General features: G+C 43.8%; 1 protein-coding gene across 5 annotated transcripts in view; it reads right to left on the bottom strand.

Moving 5' to 3' along the window:
• The window catches only part of tanc2b (tetratricopeptide repeat, ankyrin repeat and coiled-coil containing 2b), a 117,764-nt gene that overhangs the window by 87,528 nt on the left and 6,038 nt on the right, over positions 1 to 24,198 (bottom strand). For all 5 annotated transcript variants that reach the window (XM_070990882.1, XM_070990883.1, XM_070990884.1 and 2 more), the window contains exon 2: positions 9,887 to 9,991. In XM_070990882.1, coding sequence (XP_070846983.1) covers positions 9,887 to 9,953 — 67 coding nt within the window. In that variant the 5' untranslated portion in view covers positions 9,954 to 9,991. The remainder of the gene's footprint in view (positions 1 to 9,886; positions 9,992 to 24,198) is intronic.

The following is a 24,198-nucleotide window of genomic DNA, read 5'->3' as shown; positions in this document are numbered from 1 at the left end:
TGTGCTTTTCCGACTGTGATGCGTCAAAATGTCTCAAAAAAGGCTCGAGAGTCGAGACGCGAAACGAACGCAGGTGTTTCCAAACTGGACGTGCTGCTGGAAATTCATGATTAATGTGCAACGGTCTTCACGGTCAACACACCTCAAATAAACCAATCACCTGTGGGAGATGCTGGAGCGACGCGTCACACCTGAAGCTGCTCTGGAGCCTCGCGGTGGCCCCGGCACACTTTACTCTGCTGACTTTACTCGATAAAATGTAAAATAATTGTGAAAAATGCCAATCACAGGATGCCGTAATTAGAAAATACGCTCAAATCAGATGCTTTTCAGTCCTGCGTCTCAGTAATAACACAGCCGTCTATAATGGGAGCATAAAGGCTCATATTTCACTCACACATCTACAACTACTGCTGCATGCACACAGCTGATCTCTTGATTTTACTACTGCAAAAACATATGTCTTGAGGGTAAACATGCGTTGTGCTATGAGGACAGTGGGTTCAAGGTTTCGTCACAGATTTTGTGATATTTAGATGTGCAGAATCACTTTTACAAAGAATAACTAAGCCTAATAAAGTGACTGCATGTGATTCCCTTAGAACACATATGAAACAAAAAAAAGTGGATTTAGCGTCAAGTTAGTTTAATTTCACGATACTGATTTCCACCGCATCATCCCGCCATAACTGCGACTCTCTGAAGGATCGTAGAAGAGGTTTCAGGCTGTCACATTCTTGAGCCTGGAGGACTTAAAGGAGGTAATCCAGCGCAGGCATGCGGGTGGCCATGACAAGGGCGGCATGTGCACCAAGTGGTGCCACTGAACCGTCATGATGGGCCCATAAGTGCCTCCCACACTCCATCAGATAGGAGAGTGCCTCTGCCGACACGTTGGGTCGTCGTCTCTCAGCCCTTGGCCCTCTCCACAGTCCGTCTGAATTGTCTTTGACCTTCAGCGCTTTCGTTTTGCTACAGCTTTGTTACCGTGGTTGCCTGGAGACGAGGCCACAGGTGTCTGCTGATAAGGTTGGCGGCTCCGGGGACCGTGTCACCCGCCGGATCGGCGCTGGTTATATTGTCTCTGACCCCACGCGAGAAGCAACTTCTCCTATTCTTTGATGTTTGGGGAGAAAGCTGATGAGGTCACAGGAAAGGAAGAGATGGCAAATCTGAGTATGATAAAATATCTAAAATCAAAGCAACATGTGTTTGTTTCTTGTGTTGTTACCAGGCAGTTTTTATGTTCCAGTGTTTCACCTGTTTCAAGCTTTTTTGTCCTCAATAATCTTAAATGAGATGTTTTAACGTCCTCCTGAGATTTTATTTCCGAGTCGGACACTGACGAGTAAGAAACTGCTTTGTCAAAGTCAGAATTTGTTTCTTTGAGATTAGATATTTGTTTTAAGTGAAATTTTCCTGTGCTGCTGGCAGACATTACTGCTTATTTTAACTAATATTTGCTCAATTTTATTGCTTTTGTTCCTTGTTTTGGAGAGTTTTTGCAGGCCGTTCATGTCACAGCTTGTGAAACCTTCAAGTTGTCTGTCGACAGACTTTATAGATGATGAGCTTTCTACACAGAAGAGGAAAATAGACAAGATTTCTGACTCTTCCTTTGACACTGAACCTCTGGAGCTCTGATGGGAAAACAGATTATACCCCTGCATGTATCTACATATGAAGCCTTCTCACGGCTGGAAAAGGATCAGCTCTTCTCTAACAGACACGAGCTGGAGCTGCACAGTTCAGCTCAATCGCTGCTGCATAAAGGCAACTCAGAAATAAAGGTCAACAACAGAGAGGAAAAAAACTAAATGACAAGTTGCAGCGAAGCTGGAGGAGGCTGCAGACATTGGGCTGTCCTTAGTAAGCAAAGGTCAAAGCTCCTCTTGACAGCTGTCCACCATTGATTCACAGATTCATTGTGTGCTCTGCAGTGTGCGTGTGCACAGCATCTTCACGCTCACATGTGAAGGGGATTAAGACGAACAGACGCACCAAAAAAGGAGTCTGCAGATGAATCTACGGTCTACAGTAACAGCACGGAAATTAAATGAACAAACCGGAGCTGAATGCAAATCAAGCAGAGCTAAAATGATCAGTCGATCAGCAGAAAATGTATCTAACTAATCTGACGGTTGATTGAATGTTGAAGTTATTTTTTTAAACATGCTCTGGCACCAGATTCTCCAGTGTGAGCATTTGGAAATGAAATATCTTTGACTTGCTCATACAAAAGGCACACACCCTGGGTCTTTGGAAATTGAAGGGTGTTTTTCACAATTTTCGGACAGTTTTTAGACAAACAATCATTTAATCGAAATATTAATCATCTGACTGATGAATAATGAAAATAACCGTTAATTGTAGGCTTCAATAATTTCCAACAATGTCATAATTTAAGACTTAATACGGAAATGATCAATACCTGCCATTCGGGCCTACAAACACATGTTGTAATGTGCAGTGAAAGGAAGGAAGAGCTAAATATGACATCCCTCTGCAGGACAACAGCGTGCCCGCATGTCGAAACCTGGACCACTGAATCCCTCCATTCATTTTTTCTCCTGGGTTCATTAATACAGGACGGAAGCGGACACTCTGTGGAGCAGGAGGTGCCAATCTGTCGCTCCGTGGAGATCAGCCAGACTCAGCTCGTGTTAAGCTGCTGCCGCTGCTCCTCCTGTAGCCTCTTATATCTATCAGATGGACGGCATGATTAATTTCGACGCAGTAAACGCAGTCACTAATGTCACTGGGTATTCCACCGCTTGCTTTGAATGTAAGTAGCAATATATATGGAAATGTGCAACATCTGCATATACATCTCTTTCTATTGCATTTGTTAGATTTTAAAGTGCACTGACAACAAACAGATAAAATCAGAAAAATAAAGTAAATACTGGGTGCGGTGTGCGATTCACGAGCGGCCCACTGATGACATCTGAATATGACTGTTGATTTTTACAATATTAGATTTTCCTTTGACCTACAAGTTCTGGTTTTGGTTTTATTGTTTTTCAAGGATTTTCCAAAACAAATCAATTGTACATTTGGCTAACTGAAATACAGCACGTATTTCATTTCAACGGCGCATTCCTTCGAGCTTATTCACAAAGTACAGACTATAAACAGTATAAAGCATACTGGAAAAAATCAACAAATATGAGAACAAAAGACAAAGAAATTTTTTTGAAATTGCAGCATGATAATGGCAGTTAAAGTGAGCTATTTAGGCTTCCTGTGTCACATTCTGCACAACAAAATCTGGATGTCACGCTTTATTTTCCATTTTCTTTGTACAAAACAAGGTGTGGGTGGCACACCAACCAAAGCAGGTACTAATAAAACTGCCTCCCCTCAAAATGGTGCAGCCTCAACAATGGAAAAAAACACCTGTAATTTCAGCACGTCATTGATTAACTGATTTTGAAGACACTAAAACGCAGCGGCGAAGCTTCCGCTCACCACGTGAAGCGAACACGTAAAAGCATACTGATCCATTGTAATTCCAATACACTTTAAATCCAAGAAGTGACAGCTGTGAGAGAAAACTTGACTGGAGTGATTCGCACTTTGACAATAAATCCGTTTCCGCTGCATTAAGCCGGGCTGTTGTGTCACTCCTCGTGCTTTAGAGCTTGAAGCGTGTTTGCTGATCTGATGATCTCTAATTAGATTTCTCCACCACTGTGGAAAATGAGCCATCAATTAGAGTGCTGTGATTACGGGGAGCGATTTGATTCCTGTCAAGCACCTGCTGCCTTCAGACTTGTCGACTTACTGGAACGTTCCATGTCTGACTGAAGCGAGGAGCGTGGCCGCTTCGCCGCTGTGAGACGCTGTGCATGCGTTCAGGGGTGTACTGTCATTTTTGGAAACAGGCCTTTTATTTGTCTTTTAAAGAAGGTGTGTGAAGTTGGTTTACCCATCCCTGAATGCTTTTAACCGACATCTAGCATCAATCTCTTCTGCAAAAAGAGAAAGTCAAGAACAGGTTGACAAGAGTGTCTTCTACCATCTACAGAGACCAATGTGGATCAGCTGTAGAACATCCATCTCAACACGTCAGCGTCATAACAATGAAAAACAGCACTGTGATAATGTAAGCATGCATAAATCAGATTATACTGTACACATCTAACCTGTTTGATTCAGCTGTCAATCAAACTCTAGGCCAAGACCACATTCAAGAGAATTGCGGTGCAGTGAAAGCAAAGCAGACCAATCAGAGCACTGTGTGAGCGTAGATATGTGTTTTTAGCATGAGTCATCTGCTGATCGTCAGCTGTCAGGAAAGAGACTTCCCGACAGAGTGCGGCCTTTATTTATACGAGATCCCTTCACCACACGAGTGCAGGGATTTTCCCTGATCCATCCGAAAATGAAAAGGAGTTAAAGCGGTGGCGTGCTGAGCTGGGATGCTCATCTGTATTTTATCAGCTCTCTGATTAAAAAAAAAAAAAAAAAAAAAAAAAAAGAGTACAACAAGCTGGCTTCCCACCAAAAACATGGTGCTGGTCCACGTGTCCTGCAGGATTTCAATGTCAAATGGGAGAAACGCCACTCAAATATTATTGTGTAAAAACAACTGATGCAGTTATATCAAGACTGAGATCATCAAGTCTCATGTCCGTAGTTCCTCCGCCTTGAGTTCTCCGTGTGAACAAAACATTCTCCATGTTTAACGTCGCACCTCAGCCAGAGGGATTCACTTCTCCATTCGGGGCTGAACGCTCAGCATTTTGATTTCTCCAAGGCATCAGCTCTCGTAGTCATCGTTGTCACTACATCTGCTTTGTTTTGGAAAATATTTGCTTGTTGGGCCATGTCTGATCTCTCTCGCTCGTCGCTGTTTGCAGTTATGGTGGCTACACAGGCTACGGCATTCAATCTGAGAAAACTTTATCGCAGCGAAGCTACGATGATGTGACTGTAACAGCTGTTTCCTTGATCAAACCTTCATCCTACGCATTAAATAGACAGATATGTGCAAATGTTGTTTTGTTTTTGTGCTTAGAAGGAATTATTTTCAGCAGACGTGATAACCAGAGATTTAAATATGTTAGACTTCAAAAGGTTTTCCAGGTTCAGGTTCAGCTGCAGTCTGGGCTAATAATGCTCCTAATCAGTATGTTTTCCTGACCTCTTTGTGAGCACCAGAGGAGATAAACAAAACATAAAGGTGCAGTGAAAAACCAGCCTGATGCCACATGCTGCGTTAGTGTCCTTTATCCCATTTTCAGGTGAGTAAAGCTAAAGCTCGTTAATCCAAATCAACTCCTGGAGTTAGCATGTAAACTACATCTGGTCTGCTCAACTGCCGTCTCCCTCAGTGCTTATTAGTCATGCACCAGCTCTGTGTCCAGACACCCAAACCTCTCAACCCCATTTCTCATTTTCCAATTAGCCAGTGCCATAAACTGTAATTGCAGTGTCAGGCAGTTGACTTTGTTTCAAGATGCACTGATGGGAGCAAGAAGGAGACAGCAGTCAGAATTTTACCCATAACGCCACAAAATAGAGACACACGCCTCCGCACTTTACAGGCTAGAAAGTATAAGGCACAGTGTAATATTTGCGACTGTGAGGGGACATTTTCCTTCTCATTCACATTTTGGCTTTCCAGACGGGCGTACTCGTGCATGAAACTGCCGCAGGCAACAGTAACAGTGGGCCGCCGCTCTGTCTCAAAGAAAGCCTTGCATACACACACTGGTTGAAGTCTGATCTGTGTCTTAACGAAAAGACTCCGAGCGAATCTGATATCTAAACACTGCTGCCGCCGTAACTGCGAGACATTTGTCCTTTTTGTTTAAACAGGCTGAGTCTCAGGGTGCGAGATTACACATGCTCTCGAGTGAACGTTCACTACAGATCTTAAAAGGCATCTGATTAGTCGTAGAGTGGCTGGAGTGAGAACAACGGCAGCGAGTTGCAGACTGACTCAACTATTAATGATAGTGTGAGGACAAAACGCGATGCAGTTTCCAAAGATAAATAAAACATGAGGCTCAGTAAAATGCACACGACTTGCCGTCTGTGTCTGAAATTTGATTTCTCCTCATGGGTCCGCGCAGCAATGACGTCACCAAAAACTGTCCAATAAATGAGCCATCAGCCTGAACGATGGCATGATTACAGCTCTTGATTTGACTGTAAGAATTCAGTGTGAAAAGGAAGCAGAACAGAGCTAAAAGGCAACAATTGATCTTTGTCCTTGGTCTAGACCAAATGAACCAAACTCAAAGGTGAGAAAATGTGTCTCATAAGACAAAACAGTGAAGCAGCATCTGAGCAGCATATCATGTCAGCCTGTTATATCCTTACAAATATCAGTTTGAGGACACAACAGGCTACACAATGTAGCTTCCCCAGATAAAACGCCGTGTTCCCTGAATGTCGCATCCGCAATCAGAGCAGCTAATCTGTGGTATTCAATTAAAAAAATGCCATTCACCAGCTTAGTAACTGGGGGCTCACGCAGCGACTCCAGTGCAGATCAAGGGACAGCTAGCTCATCTGTTGTCTTCAGATTAGCGGGTATATTCCCCTTCAGAGCTCTGGCGCTCACTTGAAACACTATCAAACGCAGACGACGATCGTCTTATCTCACCATCTCACATTTAAACTACAGACCAATTTCAGCGGCACAAAGAGGAACAGTTTGTAAGAGTTCTCTCCCACAGTAGCAGGAGTGGGATGTGGCTTTCTAGCACTCCCTGTATGTCATAAACTGATAAGTCTGGGTTACTACAACCAACGCTCCAGACGTCCTCAGAGAGCAGCTCTGAAGCACATTAAATATATTGTCCTCGTTTTCAATTGAGTATCTGTCAAGAAGGATTAGCAAGTTATCACATTCTGCTTCATTTATGTTTTCCACAGATGTGAAGATGTAAATAAGATTTACGTACTTACAGCATCATCCTCACGTAAATTAAGCCATTAAATAAAGTTTGAAAGCGGTGTTGGTGTGTGAAAGCATGTACGCGTGTCCTACAAACTTCAGGAAACTGCAGAATACAGATGTTTCAGTGAAGGAGCCAGATCGTAAGATCAGCGCTCGTCTGCTGGGAGGAGTGACAGCAACAGATATGAGAAGAGTGGAGGGTACTCCAGTCATGCTCTGCTGCTGGGCCACTTCACACATAAATACACTACTGAAGGCAGAGAGGAGGCAGCTTCTGTTAGCAGCTTTAGCCTTGAAGCTTGCAGCGAAGGACACAATACACATGGATGAATCAAAAGAAATGTATATACTGAAAAAAAGTATGTACTGTATGTACATGAATTACTTCAAAATCAGCCCCACCATGATCTCACAGAGCTTCACTTTGAATAAAATCACAAAATTTGTAGCAGCTTGTGTGAAAAATTGCAATGTGATTGAAATATTTTGTGAGTGTTTCAAGTCAGCCGTGAGAAAAATGTGATTTCACTGACAATTATAACATGTAGTTAATGCAATTACAGTAAAAATCACCTTCAGAAGCTTTAGAGCAGCAGGCTCTGCCACCAGTTCATGAGACTTCTTGTAACAGTCAGCGGCTGACAGATGACATGAGCACTGCAGAAGACCATGAGGAGGAGAAAGGGTTTTAAATCAAGTAAGACTGATGACAACCAGGAAGCCAAATGTCAAATGAGGGATTCTTTTGCCCTCAAGTCTAGAGCAAAAGAATAACATAACAGTGAAAAACTGAATATTTGGAAAAGTGCAGCGACTGAATGTCTTTAACTCGACACCTTCAGGTAGCAGGTAGGTGGTTAAACTGACTGCATCAATACTGTAAACCTCAGACAAAAGCTCAAAACTACTGCATCAAAGTTCCAAAGACTGATTTTTCATAAACACTTGAAGTTGTCGTGGAGTCGAGGGAAGAGCTGGTGACACACTGTGGGATATTTCAAGCTTTACATAATTAATTCATCTGCGCAAATCAAGTTCTTGGCTGGACGAAAGCCCTTAGAAGGCACATTTTCACACCATAATAAAGACCCTATCCTGGGGAGACAGTTAAGAGAGAGGAGGCTGTTACATTGGCTTGGCAATAACCTGAAACTTATTAGATTGAAATAAGAGCGACTGTGCTGTTACAAAATGAACACTCCAAGCTCTCCCGAGTGTTGCTTTTGGCTGGGATTATCTACCACATCAAAGCCCTGTTCCTCTGAGTGAGAGCTTTAGAAGGACTGAGTGACAGTAATGCATGTGCACGAACAAAAGGTTTCATGTGGCTTCACCAAGGACCTCGGAGTAACATGGTTAAAGCGTTTTAATAGTTATTTCACCTGACTGTCGGGAAAAGCGGCTGCTGCCTACAGGTTTGTCCTAGATCCACAGAAAAAGCAGGTTTTGATTAAGCTGTCTGCATTGTGCAGCGGTGAGGGCTGACGAGTCCGTGTGCAGTGTTCACCATATTAAATTCAAGACTTTTTAAGACCTTTTTAATACCACGTAAAATGAAATTTATGGCCCCGATTCCAAAACAGCTTGGATGTTGTGTAAAACAAATAAAACAGGTGACAATATGCTAATCCTTTTTGGCTGCCAACAGTATAACGACAATATATTTAATGTTTTAGCTCATCAACTTCAGAGATTTTTCTAAACTTATCCTTATTCTGAATTTGATGCAGTAACTCAGGAGTGTCACAACACTCACACTTCTACTTTATATAGGGTTAGGGTTAGCCTCACAGCTAGAAGGTCCCGGATTCGATTCCCACCTGGGGCGTTGTGGACACTGAGGGTGTGTCCTCCACCATGCCTTCAGTGCCTGCTGCCCCTTATCTCGAGGAAAGGGGCCTTTCTGAGTGGAGTTTGCATGTTCTCCCCTTGTTCACCTGGGGGATCCTCCATAAAAAACATGCACGAAGATCACCACCTGACCAATGGTGACGACAAAGAAAACTGGGTCCCCGGGTACCAGTCGGATGGCAGCCCACCGCTCCCGGTCTGCCGTGGAGGAAGGATGACCAGGATGGGTCAAAAGCAGAGGAAGAATTTCACCAATGCATGGTGTGTGTAGCATGTTCTATGTAGTGTGTGACAAATAAAGGGGATTGTCCCTCTGATTTCATATCGATACTTAATAGATGTATGTCTCCTGACAGCCCATAATCAAATACAACAAAAGAAACCATGTGCATTAGGTCAAATACCTGCATGATAAACTGGCGTTTAAATACAACAAAAACATACTTCGTGACCACGAAACCTTGATCTGTTCTCTGGTTTGAGATTCACTCAACTTGCAAAAAGTGCTTCTCTGGTGAGAAGCTTTTACTGCGAAACAGCTGCAGGAACTGTTGAGTTTGCTTTCCAAGTAGTTAACACTGTGCCTTTATTACAGCTCTGATGGCACAGCAAAAGAAAGCGATCATTTAACAGTGAGGGCCAAAATGCAAACCTCCAGCAACAAAACAACAGTGAAACCAACATTAAGCAGGTGCTATGAAACTACTCAGCTGACGTAAAGAGAGCAGGGAACCATCGCGTTATGGCCGAGCTCCAGGAGGGCTTAACAATCAAGTGCAGCTCAGAAGTAAACTGCTCCGAATGTACCTCGGAAACAAAAATCTCCACAGTGCAGCGTGACCAAAGCGTGTTTTAAGTGCCGGTGGAAAACAGGTGCTAAGCTCTCACAACAGGAAGTAAAGCTCTTCAAGCAGCAGGACTGACGAGTTGGTTTGGATCTATTTTAAGTAGGAAAGAGGTTTTAAGGGGTCTTCAGCAGTCACAGATTACTCTTCATGAACCAAAATACATTTCATCTTCTGAGCTTCCTAAAATACACCCGCCGATCAGCGGCCGCCTTCTGTGCGCTGACAGGCAGATGCGTCATTGTTTGTGGCTGGCATCAGAAAACGGACTCACCACTGCTGCGACTCTTGCGGTTGGCCTTCCCTCCCGTCAGCAACATCTTCAAGCTGTTCCTAAACATGACTGCAGCAGATGCCCTGGACCAGACTACAGAAAAATCTGCGGGGGGAAGACGAAAGAATAAATAATTATTTCTGCTAGCACACTTGCAGTACCACCAACTGTCTGCTGTGAGATCTGACTGACATTGTTAACAATAGATTTCAGGAGTTAAAAGCATTATTTAAGGTATCAGAGCAGCACAACAAAACTGTATCAAGAGAAAAGAAGAAATAAAGAAGCTTCAGAAGAAGTTAATGGGACTTGGTGTCACATAAAGCAGAATTGGTTTATAATCTCACAAATTAACACTGACTGATGGCAGTAAGACACCACGCAAGGCCATCGGGAGCGATCAGGGTTTAGTGTCTTGCTCAAGGACACTTTGAAACGTGGACCATAAGAGGCAGGGAATGAACCATCAACCCTGCGATTAATGGTCAACATGCTCTACCTGCTGAGCCACAGCGAACCCCTTCCTTGTTTTATGTTCTGTCTATGTCTATGGACAATAATAATAATAATAATGGTAACAAAATAATAACAAGTGTGAAATTTTCTGAGATGGTTATTCTGTACAGTTGCAACTCTATATCCTTGTTACCAATACTTATTAATTGGTTACCATTATCTATTTTATTAGCACATCCACCTAAACCAAATGTCCAGCTGTGAAGGCAAAGAGAGAATAAATGTGAGTGGGCACCAACAGACACACTTACTGCAGGTAAAGACGCACCTGACCAAGTTAAAAGCATTTACTAAAAAACACTTCTCCCTCTTCCCTCAGCTGTAGCTCAATGCTCCATGAACGTACAGAGACACAATAGCTGGCTGACAGCCGCAGCTAACGTCTCTTCAGTCAGTAACGTTGCATTGGCTGCTTGTGGTGAATCCACTCCAAATTGTGTAAATCAAGTGAGACGTTCACTTAACCCTTATAAGTTCAAGGTCAAATCCAGTCTACACTGAAGAGTCTACAACCAAAGTTTGACACAGATGATATAAGCCGTGCTATAAACAGATGATATAAACCGTGTTATAAACAGATGATATAAACCGTGTTATAAACAGATGATATAAACCGTGCTATAAACAGATGATATAAACCGTGTTATAAACAGATGATATAAACCGTGTTATAAACAAACCATGTTCTGTACAGTGTCAGAAAACTGAAGACGGTGGAGTTACACAGTCGACAGATAACACCATAAACCATTAGATCGTCTCCATTTCTTGACTGCAGCTTGTTTTATCCTACTAATGCCTCCCCACCCTCCGACCCCCCCCCCCTTAAAGGCGCATATATCTCTGCTGTGAGGAGTAAAAAGCGTGGCAGCAGATGTTCTCCATTAGGTGGGAGTGACTCAGCAAAGCCCCACAGACGAGCTCCAGCTGAGGAGCCGGCTTTGGACCCAAACAATTAAAAAGCACCTCAAAGAAGAGGACATGGAAAAGCTCTCAAAAAGCCCTCCTCCCCCTGCGCCCCCCCCCAAACCGTGCTTAACCAATGTTTTTTACAATCCCCTCCTGACCTTGAGAGGGGTCTAAAAGGCTTCGAGGATCATAGCACTATCGTCATACACAGCGAGGGGAAATGGCAATAGCATTGAGGCAACACATGATATTATAGTCAGGTGGGATGAAACTGAGCCTTAAAACATCTTTCTGTGGTTTTACTGAGTTGTTCTTTTATTTTTAGGGTGTCTTCGCGAGAATCTTAAGTCACCCTTGATGATACAAACCCAAATAGACTCACGGCGTCTCCAGACGAGCAGGGGCCGGTCTAAGCAGCTGAGTGTAACGCAGGTGCAGACTATCCTAAACTGAGGCTGAACCTTTGAACTCCAGCCTTAGACGACTTTTTTTTTAAAAACATGCTGGATTTCATCAGGCTGTGTCTGGTGGGCCTCTTGTAGAATTAAGCCGTCAGCAGAGGGTCTCAACACGACAGAAAATGGAGTGCAGTCCTGGCAGCTGCCAATTTGGAGTTTAGCTCAAGTGTGGAGAAAACGAGGGAGAGCTGAAAGAGAAGTCGATCTGAACAACAACAAATACACCGGGGGGGAAACTGAGGGGAGCTACTGTAGCTGCCAAAATGAGACCCAGCCTCAAATCACTTCGGCTGCTTTTCTAGAGACGCCTCCAGCTGTGCTTGTTGTTTGTTTTGAAAGAAGGTGAGTGGTGACACTCACTGACCATTTTTCCATCAGATTTTTTCTTTCCCACGTGTGAGAATTCTATTTTTCAGAATGTGGATTCAAAGGAAGGAAACGGAGAGAATCGGGCGTTGACTTATTACCTTCTGTGCAGGTCGTGTGCACACCTTTCCACTTTCCTCCCTAGTCATTGTGTCAGATTAGGTGTTAGAGGAGTCATGAACTCTTGCTGTGACTTTGTCGAGTCATAGCAGACCACACGTTAAAGCCCGACCAATCATCGTCTGCCACTTTCAACAACTACAGGTTCACTGAGATGAAATAAAACCTCACAGCAGTTCCCAAGCTGGGTGGAAGAAGGAAAAAGAGGCATTCCAGATGCTGCATCGACTGTGTTCCACTGTGACGCACCACACCTCACATCAGTCCTGTCAAACCTTCATCAGGGTCATACTGTGAAGTCTCAAGTACAAAACATAATGAATTAGCTATTTTAGGACACCTCAAGAGGGAGTGAAGAAAGTACATGCAGTATTATTACTGCTATTAATAAGATATGTACATTTTCAGTCCAATTTCACCTTTTTCCAATAAATATCCTTCTTGTGTCTGACAGGCCTGCCAGAGGAGTAATTGCTGGGTATCAGTGGTGGTGACAGCAGATCCTGAGGTCTGATATGAAGCGTTAGAGCTGAACAATTCATCAAAATATTATCAAAATATGACCAAAGTGCATCAGGAGGTGCGTTTTTTTCACCGAGCTAAAACATGTCACAATTAAACGACTATTCCCCGGCCTACAAATCATATTCTCCAGACGTGAGGGAACATGCATGTTTGGTACAGACCCAAGCAAAAATCACACCATCGTTTCTATCTTTGTATTGTAAGAACCAGTTCAATAAAAACACTTGAGCTGCTCTGATTTAGAGGCATCAGTGACAATAAATATGAATATTTTTGACCTCATTTGCCACGCAGTGCAGTGTCACCCAGCCATTGTGACAGGCTCCATAAATAAAAAATGAGGCCTGATGTGAATCAGTGGGTCCATGAGGAAAGGCTGACATTCCTCTCTGTAACGTTTGGCCCAGATCCTGATGCAGCTATTCTCTGGTGTAGTAAAGCCTTAATGGTATCTGAAACTGTATGAAGAGCCTCCTACAGGGCTGTCTATTATAAACGTGTTATCAGCACCTGATATGATTGTCTTGGAAACTGAGCCGAGGCAGTGAGTTAACTGATGCTACAGGCAAATAAAATACATGACAATTCTCTTATTGAGGCCCCTTTTGTTAAATTGCATGTGCCACAAAGGGCAGAACATGTAACGTGGTGCTTTATAATCCAGGAACAAAGCAGAATCGTGGCCGCTGGTCCCGTCTTGACAAAGCCTTACTGTTCAATTATCATCCTGCAGATGCTAAAGGTTGTATTCCCCACCGATGCCCCTGCACCATGTGACCAATTCTTTTCAAAGCAGTTACTTATGACCAATCCATGCAATAAACAAGTTGATTTTACCAAATTCATCAAGTTTTATGTCGCTTCCCTTTCCACTAGAGAGCTGGGTCATAACACGCCTCATTTGCTGGTGTTAAGTATGACAGTGATTGATACTGGAATAAATACCATTAAGACATGCAGAAATACTGGTTTGCAAAGGCTGATGCAAACCTTAAAATGTAGGCTTTTCCTAGTAGAAGCTTCTATTCACTGCTTGACCCCTTCCTCTAACAATCCTCACCATATTTTACTCATTTTCTTCTTTTATGCATCACCTCTGCGATTGTCTTGCCTGTATATGTGTCTGTGTGATAAAGCTCTTAGCTCTACGGTCAACTTCAGTTGGATTAACTGGCACCCCTCAGCTGTGGGAAAGAACCAGTTAAAAGCCAGCTTAACCCCAGCAATGATTAGAGCTGCTTCATGATACAGTCACATAAGTGATCCCTACGCCTACCAGAGGGATAGATGAAAAGCATTAGTCACATCAGAAGCAGCAGGTCAAGGTGGCGGAGCGGTGACACATGAATGGCTGCATCGTGACGTGGGCTGACTGGAATAGTCCACATTTTTTACAATCTATTTTTACACTGTTAATTGCCATGAACATAGAACTAAGGATATTAACCTTACAGCAACAGTCATCAAGCCTACAAATGTCATACCTTAAATTAACTCCCCAGTATCTCAAACTTCAGTACTTTTATGGCCCCTGAAGATAGCTTCAACACTATCTTCATTTGGTACCACATTTCCATACCTCAAGACAACATTTCATCAGCTACAGTGGGCCAGTAAGCATGCGGCATGCTTGTACACAGATCTAAGAAAGCTGGTGATTGGCTGTCTAACAATCTTAGAGGTATGCAGGGAAAACACGACCTAACACCCAGAGATGGGGGCTCAAGTGTGTGCGGTTGTATTTTGAGAGGCTTGTCTACAGTGTGCATCACTTAGGTGTAAAAAAAAATGTCCAAGAAGAGATCAGAAGTGTGGCTCCAGTTTATCAGGCTCAAGGCCAATAGCGTGTGATGCAATATATGCAAAAGCACATTGTTGCCAAGACCAGAAACATGAAGAATTTGAAGAAAACACTTTAACGTGCGCAAAATAAATTCAAGAGCAGAAAGTAGCTCCATGTTCGGAATCAAAATCTCCACTCGCCGAGGACAGCGCCATGGCGAGGTCACGTTTAGCAAACATACCAGCTTCTACTAATGTAAACAACCAGTTTTACTGTAATATGTAATGCATTTTTTGTAAGAAGTCGTAAAAAGTATTCAGGAACCAGTATTGAAGTCAAGGTATCAGAACGCGTATGGAAAATGTTCTCCAGTTATAAGGACAGGCCTTATCGTGTAGAGCCATGCAAGCCCTTCTCTCTGCCTGAAATCCATTCATTGGTATGAATTCTCTGCCTTCCCATGACAAGACGTAGACAGAGGTAAGAGAGTGTAAGGTGGCAGCAGGTCATGGCTATTGGCATGCACGCTCATCTCCAGAGATACAGGCAAGGCTGTACGGGGGCATCTACAGTACGCAAGTATCCATGCAACTCACTGCAACTTCACCTCAGCATAAAATATGAGCAGGGAGCAGCTTATTATGTCTGGTCTGCTTAGCCTGGAGGCCAGACGGCATTCTGTGGTTATAATACTAAATCAAAATCTTAAAAAGCCATGACTCAGTGAGCACATATTGTAGCTTCAGCTCTACATACTGCAGCCGAAAGGACTGGGGATAAAATACAGAGGACTTCACAGTCTGGCCTGATAAATCTGTTTCCATATGTACAGCAGTGAGCTAACCAGGCAAAGCTATAGCAGTTTGCTAACTGCCAGAGCAGAAAATAGGGAGAGATGCTGCTGTCCATTTCTAGAAGAGGCAATCAATGTATGAAATCTAAGAGGACAGGATACTGAGTAGGCAAGTGAGCACACACACATAGAGACTCGCAGGTCACCATAGAGAGACAGCCACGCACACAGAAATGTACCCGTATACAAAGCTAAAGCAATGTTTCATCTGAGGGTGTAAGCATACACATCGCTCATTCCCACTCTCTCTGACCCTGTGTACCGGCCTTTGTGAAGGGAAGCCAAGAAGCAGCATGCTCTCACAGATAATGTGCGTAAGCGGATGCAGCCCATCTCAGGCTCTTCCACAGCTCAGGCATAATGCTCCTCCAGTGTGTTAAAAACCACTTAAAGGCACATTCGCCAGGCCCGCATGATGAGCCACTGTCATCTGGTCACACGGAGCGCCATGCTTGTTTGTTCTGATGAAAAATGAAACACGGCTCGGCTCATTTGTAAGCGAGGCTCAAGAAGGCTGAATTAACAGTCTCCAAAACAGGTCTCAACTGTGCCTTTTGAACTGGACAGACCCCTGTGTGAAAGGCTTTAAACTTGCATTTAAATTGCATTGCCAGCTTTAGTTATTAAAGTATGTAGGTTTAGCTATAAACCTTGCCTGAAGAATTGCTTCGTCGTGGCATAATGTAGAGAATATTAGAGGATTATCTTAGGTCTCCTCGTACTGCGACCCTCCTGTAAAATGAATTAAATTTTTAATCACTAAGCTCCATCTAAATTTTTAAACATAAAAGAAATCCAGCCGGCAGCAGGTGCAGACGTCCCCCCCCGAGTCTAAGCCTGGACTGAGAACCACCGTGACCTTCCATTAATTACAGAGCTTATTTACAATCAATAAAGTATCCTTTAATGGGGCCGACCATGGCAAAGTCCAGTGTTGCAGGGCATCCAATAGGATTTTTCTCATGTTCCCCCTGGCCCCCAAATTAAAACTCATCTGAGAGGAAACCGCACAGACACAATCACAGAGTTTGAGAGGACACACGTTTCCCATGGGAGTGCTCTTACTGTGATTACCCATAACGCAGCTGAAGAGCAGACAGGTTTTAAATTAAGATGGAGGAAAATTGGGCTTCTTGAAACACGGCAATTCTTCAGTGCCCACCGCTAAAATTTAATTTTTCATAGAGGTGAATAACTGGGGACGTTTCAAGGTAAAATCTAATTTCGCCAAACCTTAAAGTGGGCAATTAGAAGTCACCCGTGAAAGAAATACAGCTAAATATTGCTGTTGCAGGAGTGAAAATCCCTTCGCACCCACAGCACAGCGAAGCATCAACAGTTTGAGAATGAAAAATGGACTTTGCCTTCAGGGACACACGTTTCTTGGAACAATTACAGTAGAATTGGGCGGTCTGACTGGGAAACATGAGTGTTAGCTCTAATCGAATAAAAACGGTCGCAGAGACAGCGTTATTTCAGAATACTTATATTGAAACATCAGTATAATTGAAGCTGAGTCATCCACAATCCACCGATTTCCTCTACTCATTTCTATACACCGTCTTGCTTTTGGGGTTTGGGGAGAAAGAGTGAGGGGAGCAGAGTGGCAGATGGACCTGTTCATTAAAAACAAAATTCTGCTGCAGAGGTGCATCTGAACACAGCAGAGAACACTCTCACTCAAAAGGCAAAAACAGGACTCAAGCTGGGGGCTTGTTCAGTCAGAGCCTCCTCCCTCATTTTGCCAGCAGTAGACACCCTGCAGCATCAGACGGGGATAAATCACACGCCCATCTCCAGGCTGAGGATGGTCGGGGGAGCAGAGTTCCATAAATCACTCTGATATCAATAAGGGGAAGTGTCAGGCCCCGGCTCACAAGGTGAGAGCTGCACAGGGCGGTGCAGAAACCACTTTAGGTTGCTGGTAACAAAGTTTCACTCCTGGCCTACGGTAGATTATTTATTAATCTAGATTAATGCCCCTGCACTCATTGCTTTGCAGGAGAAGGCGGTGATATCTGTATCCTGATGCAACATATAAGGGTATGATCCGTCACAGATGAGACAGTTCTGGATCCCAGGGTGGCCGATATTACCGCCTGAAAGCTCCTCAGCTTTTTTATCAACACTTTGACATGAAACATACGGCACGTTCACTCCACATTTAAGGACAGTGTCACATACTAAAGTGTGAGAGCTTCATTTTTCCAAGAAAGGGAACAATTCATCTAAAACAGTCTAATAGCTGAGATCAAACTGTCAAATGAAACAAATGTGCAGTGTATCAGGAAGAGATCTCCAATAAAACATGGTGTTTCTAACAGCACGTTCCCAAAGAATTGTTTTAAAGTTTTCCTCAATATTCTCCTGGATACTTAAATGATACTGTAGCTTTATGTTATGTCCATCGTGGCTCTAAATACTACAAGTCCCATGAGCCTCAGCAGGAGGAGAAACCAGTCAGAGGCTTGACTGTACATAAAGATGATCGACACGGTTCCACTTCCTGCCCCCGTCCATCTTTATATAGTCAGTGGTTGAATCTGAGATCAAAACGCCGAGCAAGAATCTGAACATGAACTGACTTAAGGTCAGTGAGTCGATATCATTTGCACCTTGGGGATTGTAGTTGCGTTTGACTTCATTCAGCTTTATGTCAGTCCAAAGCTTCAGAGTGCTCCATCCACCAGTCACCTGCCATTGCCTATGCAGACTTTACTTATGGAGTCCTGCAGGGACTCCTCCTGCTTTGCAACTTGATAGCGGTGAATTCGCTCAGACTGAATGTACCGTCACAAACTGAAAAGCAGTAACTCATCTATTCTCTGTCGACACATGAGCTGTAATGTAGACCAAACGCCGGCGCACCATCTGGGACCTCAAGCCTCGAGAGTTCAGTGCTAAAGAGCAGAGACATTTGGCGCAGGTTTCATGTTCCCAAAGTGACACGTTCACATTTAAGATGTCCATCTCTTTGCTGTAAGCTAGGCTAATACTGCTCACCTGACCTTTCAAAGTAACATTACAGAATTAGAGCCAACAAGTTGAGGGTCTAAGCTGGTATGTCCTCCTTGGTGGGCCTCTATTAAAGTCCAAAGCGCTTCGATAAAGTTGGGCTTAATGTGTTTCTTCTCCAACACACTGACACGGCCCACATACTGTATATGCAAGTGAATTATTATGTGCTCTGGTTGTGTCATCTCCCTGTGGGGCAACAGAAGTCCTCCTACACAGGCCAACTGGCACACAGTTTCATTACCAAATCTATGCCCAGTTTAAACCAGCTTGGACCTCTCTCACCCTCTCGTTCAAAGGAAGCAACTGAAATTGTATGTCAACCTTTATCAGAGCCAAAGAGAGCCAAATGAAGGAGGACATAATTCATTGCCTTTTATTTTCCCCTGTTTGTTTTAGTGGATGACTGGGCAAGACCAAATAATGGGATGAAATACTGTGAGCCATGTAGGCAGGTGTAGAAAATTCCCCTCGCCGAGCCAAGGAGGGAAATAAATCATCTAAATGCACAAAACCCATTTAGTCTCTCAGAGCTGCATGACCACAGTTTTTTAAAGTTCAGCTGCATGTCTTCTTTCCTAATCTCTTCAATGGCAGACAGTGCGGAAGTAGGCATTTGTCAGTGATTAATGAAAAAGCATTTTTCCCCGCAGACATCAAAATGAGAACGGCAGCCGAGCTCTGATTTTAATATGTTGTGAATGTGCCACTCTAATGCTCCCTCGCTCTTGCTTGGTTGCTGCTGCGAACAATAACACGAGACTGTGTGGATGAGCAGCGGTGAACGCGTGGCGTAAACCTCTCCGAGCTGTGCCACAGAGCAGGCTGAAAGAGGGAGACGCTGGAGGAGGAGAGAGCTGCTGAGCGAAGTCCTAATTGTGATGTTTGGGACTATTCTACTCTTATAGCATTAGCAGGTAAACACATGAGGGAGGATTCTTAAAGGTTTACCATTTCAACAACAAATGAAGCCGGACGATGATGCAAAAAGTCAAACACAAAGAGAGGGATGGTTAAATGAGACAGTTTGATTAACCCCACCGACTGCTGCTTCCAGTCCTCCCTCTACTCCCCTTCCTCATCCTGCCTCTTCATTCAGAGACCTCACTGCTACACCTGCTGGCCATTTGGAAGTGCTGCTGCACCATCCGCATTGACACACTGAGCAGAGGTGCCAGGAGTTATATTAATGGAATGATGAATCGAAACCTAATCCAAATAATAGCCTCTTATCGTCGTTGCTGACATGTGACACCGACATGCCCATCATCGAGCCTGTAGAACACACAGAAAATTTTGTTTTTGCATAAATGCGCTCACAGGCTGCTATTTGTATGCCTCTGGTGCCCTGACCCTGCCCAGACAAATAGACCAGAGCCTCAGGAGGAGGAGAGGTTCAATGTTTGACAGGCAGCTTAAAGGGGTAAACAGAGCCATGACGTGGGGAGGGAAGGTCACTGCAGAGGGCCACTAACGGCAGGTAATCAAGGCTGGCAAATTTGAATTGAGATGGAGACATTTAAAGCCAGCCTGTGTCTCCGGTCTGAGCAGGTGATGAAATTAAATTCTTAGGATGAAACAAGCTGAGGTCCTGTAGCATCTCCTTCACTTCACCAGAATCATCTTGTGTTCTGCAAGTGGCATTTGATAGCTGCAGTCCTTTCTCACTGTAATCACCCTCCAGGTTACAGTGTGAATATTTAATTATCTCTATAAAGTAAATAATATAAAAGGGGATCTAAAAATTGAACTACTATGCCTAGAACAAAAAAAAGCATTCACCCCCGACATCTCGTTATATTGTTTTACACCGCTAAATCACAGTTAATGTAATGACGCTTAATTTGACGCTGATTAACGGTGAAGGTCGATCTACGAGGTGAGCGGCAAAATTCTCAGCCACGACTGCAGAGAACCTGGACTTGATTTGTGGTGGCTGTGCTTCTGGATTGTGCTTTATTGGAAGACACATGTAATTGGCCATATTCATCAGTGGGAAGCCAGCAGGGGATCGGATCCTTTTCACTGCAGAAGTGACTCCAGGAGGTTGGTCAGGGTGGCTGCGCAGTGGGGTTTGAAACCTGGGAGGGAAAGTATGACGCTCCCACATGTTACGCCCTCCTGCTGCAGATCCAAACAGACAGGTGAAAAGAGGTGGCTGCCGACTAATTTGATGTAGCACCAAGTCTGGATTACCAGCAGAGCAAAGCAAGCATTCGGCCCACGGCTTAGAACTTCAGGGGCGCCTAAAGCTCAAGTCCTTCTGTACCAACTGGTCTCTGCTAATTAAGCTGAAAATATGTTGGGGAACTTAAACACAATATAAGGAACTTGAGCTGCATCACCAATAATGAGGCCTTGTGTTAAAAATCCAGTTTTAAGTCAAATAATAATAATTGAATCCAGTGAGATTCAGTGTTGTAAAAGATAAAAAACAGAAAGTCAAAGAGGTGTGAATCATTTTTCTAATAACCCCTTGAAATGAAAGCGGAAAATGGCTGTGATAACATCTCATAACATCCTCACACATCTCGTCCTGGCACAGCTGTCACGTGGATCCAGCGCCAGCCTGAAGCTGGTTTCACACACAGTAACTGCATCTCTATCAGTCTGTGCTGTCAGTTCTGCCTGCCTGACATAAGCAGCCCTCAGATGATACCCAGATGGGTTGATTTGGCCACTTCAAGGGAAGCACTAAACAACCAACGAGCACAAGCTCCTCCACTTGCTCTAATTTCATGTTGATGTGTGTATCCCAGTAAAACTCGTTTTCTTAAAATGCTTGACCACATGCCACTTAGCCAGAGGCCTGTTGAGGGCTTGTAGTAACTTTGTATCTCTGAGCAGCAGAGCCAGATAGAGAGCTGGACTTCCTTGCCTTGGGCTATTGTGCATCAAGTGCAGCTGAGTGCTTGATGGGCTTAGCATGGCTTCTAAGTTGAGCAAAACCACCACTGGGTTGGCTTCCTTCATAAACTGGCAGAGTTACAGAAGTCTTCATCTAAAATGAGCTTGAAGTTCTTCTCCTGGCATTGATTAACTCCATCTCTCTTCATCAAAATTACATGTTTGGAAGTTTTGTCCATGAAAAAATCTCTTCACGCCTTAAAATGGCTTAGATGTAAGTCTACACATTTTCCTTCATGTATGCGCAAGTCTATGAATATGCAAATAGTCTCCGCCTCTATTTCCACCCACCCCTCTGCCGCTCGCCTGCACGCAAACGCTGCTTTCTGCAGAAAGCCCTGAGGGAAACCTTCTCCCACGTGCCATATGCTCTTGAACTAGCTAACCTTATCTTGCTAACAGTGCACTAGCAGCTTATGAGGACGACCTTTATTCTGACGTGCCTTTTTTGTGAATGACCCCAAAGTCATTAGAAGTTTTCTGTGAAAATGATCTTAATGAATATTGCAAAATACAGATACATAGCAGCACCTGGCTTCTCCTCTGCTACCCGTCATTTCACCTTAGCCTCATCCTGCACGGGATCGTTTCCGGGTGTGTGATGTGTGACACCCTGGATGTCTCAATCTGTGGTTCTGAGACTCAATGCTAGACTGCAGTTTAAGGTGGAAATGCTCCGCCATGGCGCTCATTTCCCTCATGATATGTCTTGTAGCATATAAAAAAAATCATATGGACATCTTAACAAGGTTAAAAACTTGATTTTCATTGTAGCAGCTCTTTAAACCAACTTAAACAGGCCCCGGAGCAGAGACACTGTAGCTGTATGGGATAATATCTAACCCTCCGTACAGACATTTGTAAATTAAATGCACTGCAGACTGAGAGTCACTGCTTCAGCCACCATTGCAAAGCTCAGCTGCTTCAACATGCATTGCTGCTTGTGGGCATACAGATGCATTCTTTTGCTCTGCAGCAATGTAACTAGCCAATCAGTGACACCTGTGTGCTTCAATTTGCTGTTTGCAGTGGGTTTCAACGACAAATACACAAGGTTAGCAAAGATTTCAGGTACGCGCTGCAGGTTAAGCTTTGGCAAAGATCATGGTTAAGGAAAGCAAGCTATGGTTAAGGTAGAGTTAGCGTTAGTCAGATGAAACACTTCTGTGACAGGATTCCAGCATATACTGTGCTGTCACATCTACATGTAGCCTCTTTATTTCCGTATTACATTTTCCACTGACTGCTGTGAAAGACAACAAAAACAGAAATAGCTGCCTCTGTCTGTCAGTCAGGTAAAGGTGAAAGAACCATGACGATGAGGGTCACATTTCCTCTCACAGAGGTTATGCTCTCTATTTATGACATCTACAGACAGTGCCGGTGACGTCAAGAAAACCCACAAGGAGTCCATGTACCAAACGCATCCCAAAGGCAGTGGGCAGAGAGTCATCAGACATTCAGAAGGTGGGTATGGTTTCAAAACCACAGGACAAGAACAGAACAGATCAATAAGGAGCTGCATCCAAACAGGTGCGGAGAAGAGATGTCAAAAGGGTAGCCATAATGACATTTGGTGGCAACCAAATGAGATTCTGTGCTCAGCTCGGCCTGCCCACTCATAAATAAGACAGAAAAACAGTTCCAATTGTCAAAAGTGAATGTGGACGACTGCCTCGGTTTTGTTCGCGTCTGGGGAAATAAGTCTGTGAATTACACGGCATGCATATAAGCGCGGTTTGACTGAGATAACAGATTAATCTGTTTCTCAACCAATTATGCGTAGTTCCAGTCCTGTGTCACCATGTATACCGCCACCGTGTTCACATTCACTCCATTGTCCACTGTGAATTAGCAGCACCTCTCTAATTTCCTTTCATCTCATCCACAGACAGTTTCCATGGGAGATGCTCATGCCTTGAGGCTGCAAATGCCTGAAGATAACAGTGAAAAAGAGGCACTGACAGGTTCCAGGAATGTACTGTATTACTGTTTTCCAAGTAATCAGTCTTACTCGTGGAAAGCAAAAGAGCATTCAGGTCTACAGCTGACTTTAGCTTTGTCCTTACAAACACGATGTCTACCTTAAATTCTTGTTTCTGACGTGCGTCTCGAGCCTCACATGCTCGTTTCTTTTTTCATCCAGACTCACCATTAATTCCACAGCCAGCGATACAATAGCACACAGAAAAGAACACATTAGTGTGCCTCACAAGGGCATTGATACCTTCAGGGTTGCTATTTGTGGCTATGAATCTGGATCTGAGAAGACAGTATAAAGGATAGAAGGGAGCGTGGGCGGGAGAGAAAACATCTTAAATTACTTGCTCTTCCAGTTCAGCCCACCACCAGATTGCTGTCAGGCTGGACTGACGTTTGATTGAAAGCGCAGACTAGACCACGGGAAATGGAGACCCAATTAGCGTGTTAGCTGGCCGCTGACCTCTGATGGCAATTTGATGACCGCCAATAAAAGTCTCTTAGATTCCCAGCCACCATCGCACCGTGTGTCAATCACGTGGCTCAGACACACAGTGATGAAACCGCAGCTTGCCCCCACGCTCACGTAGTACCGTGAGCCTGGCTTAAAGGAAATTTGGAGAGAAAGCATGGAGATAGCCTGAGGATGACATTAAGTCTCTCATACAGATGCTGGCAATCATCCATGCTGTTTTCACTTCAGCAGCAATGCTTTTCAGTGGCTTCTAATTGAAAGATACTTATCATAAGTCATTTCATTAAATGACTTTGATTGTTTTCATGTCACATTGCAATTATTGTCGTTTGTTATTATGAGTAATCCACAGTGTTGGGTTGATGAGGCTGTGTTGAGAAAATTAATGAGCTATAGATGAAAGAA

This window comes from Chaetodon trifascialis, chromosome 21 (genome assembly GCF_039877785.1).
Source record: "Chaetodon trifascialis isolate fChaTrf1 chromosome 21, fChaTrf1.hap1, whole genome shotgun sequence".
In the NCBI taxonomy this organism is placed as follows: Eukaryota; Metazoa; Chordata; class Actinopteri; order Chaetodontiformes; family Chaetodontidae; genus Chaetodon; species Chaetodon trifascialis.
This window is presented reverse-complemented; position numbering and strand designations above follow the sequence as displayed.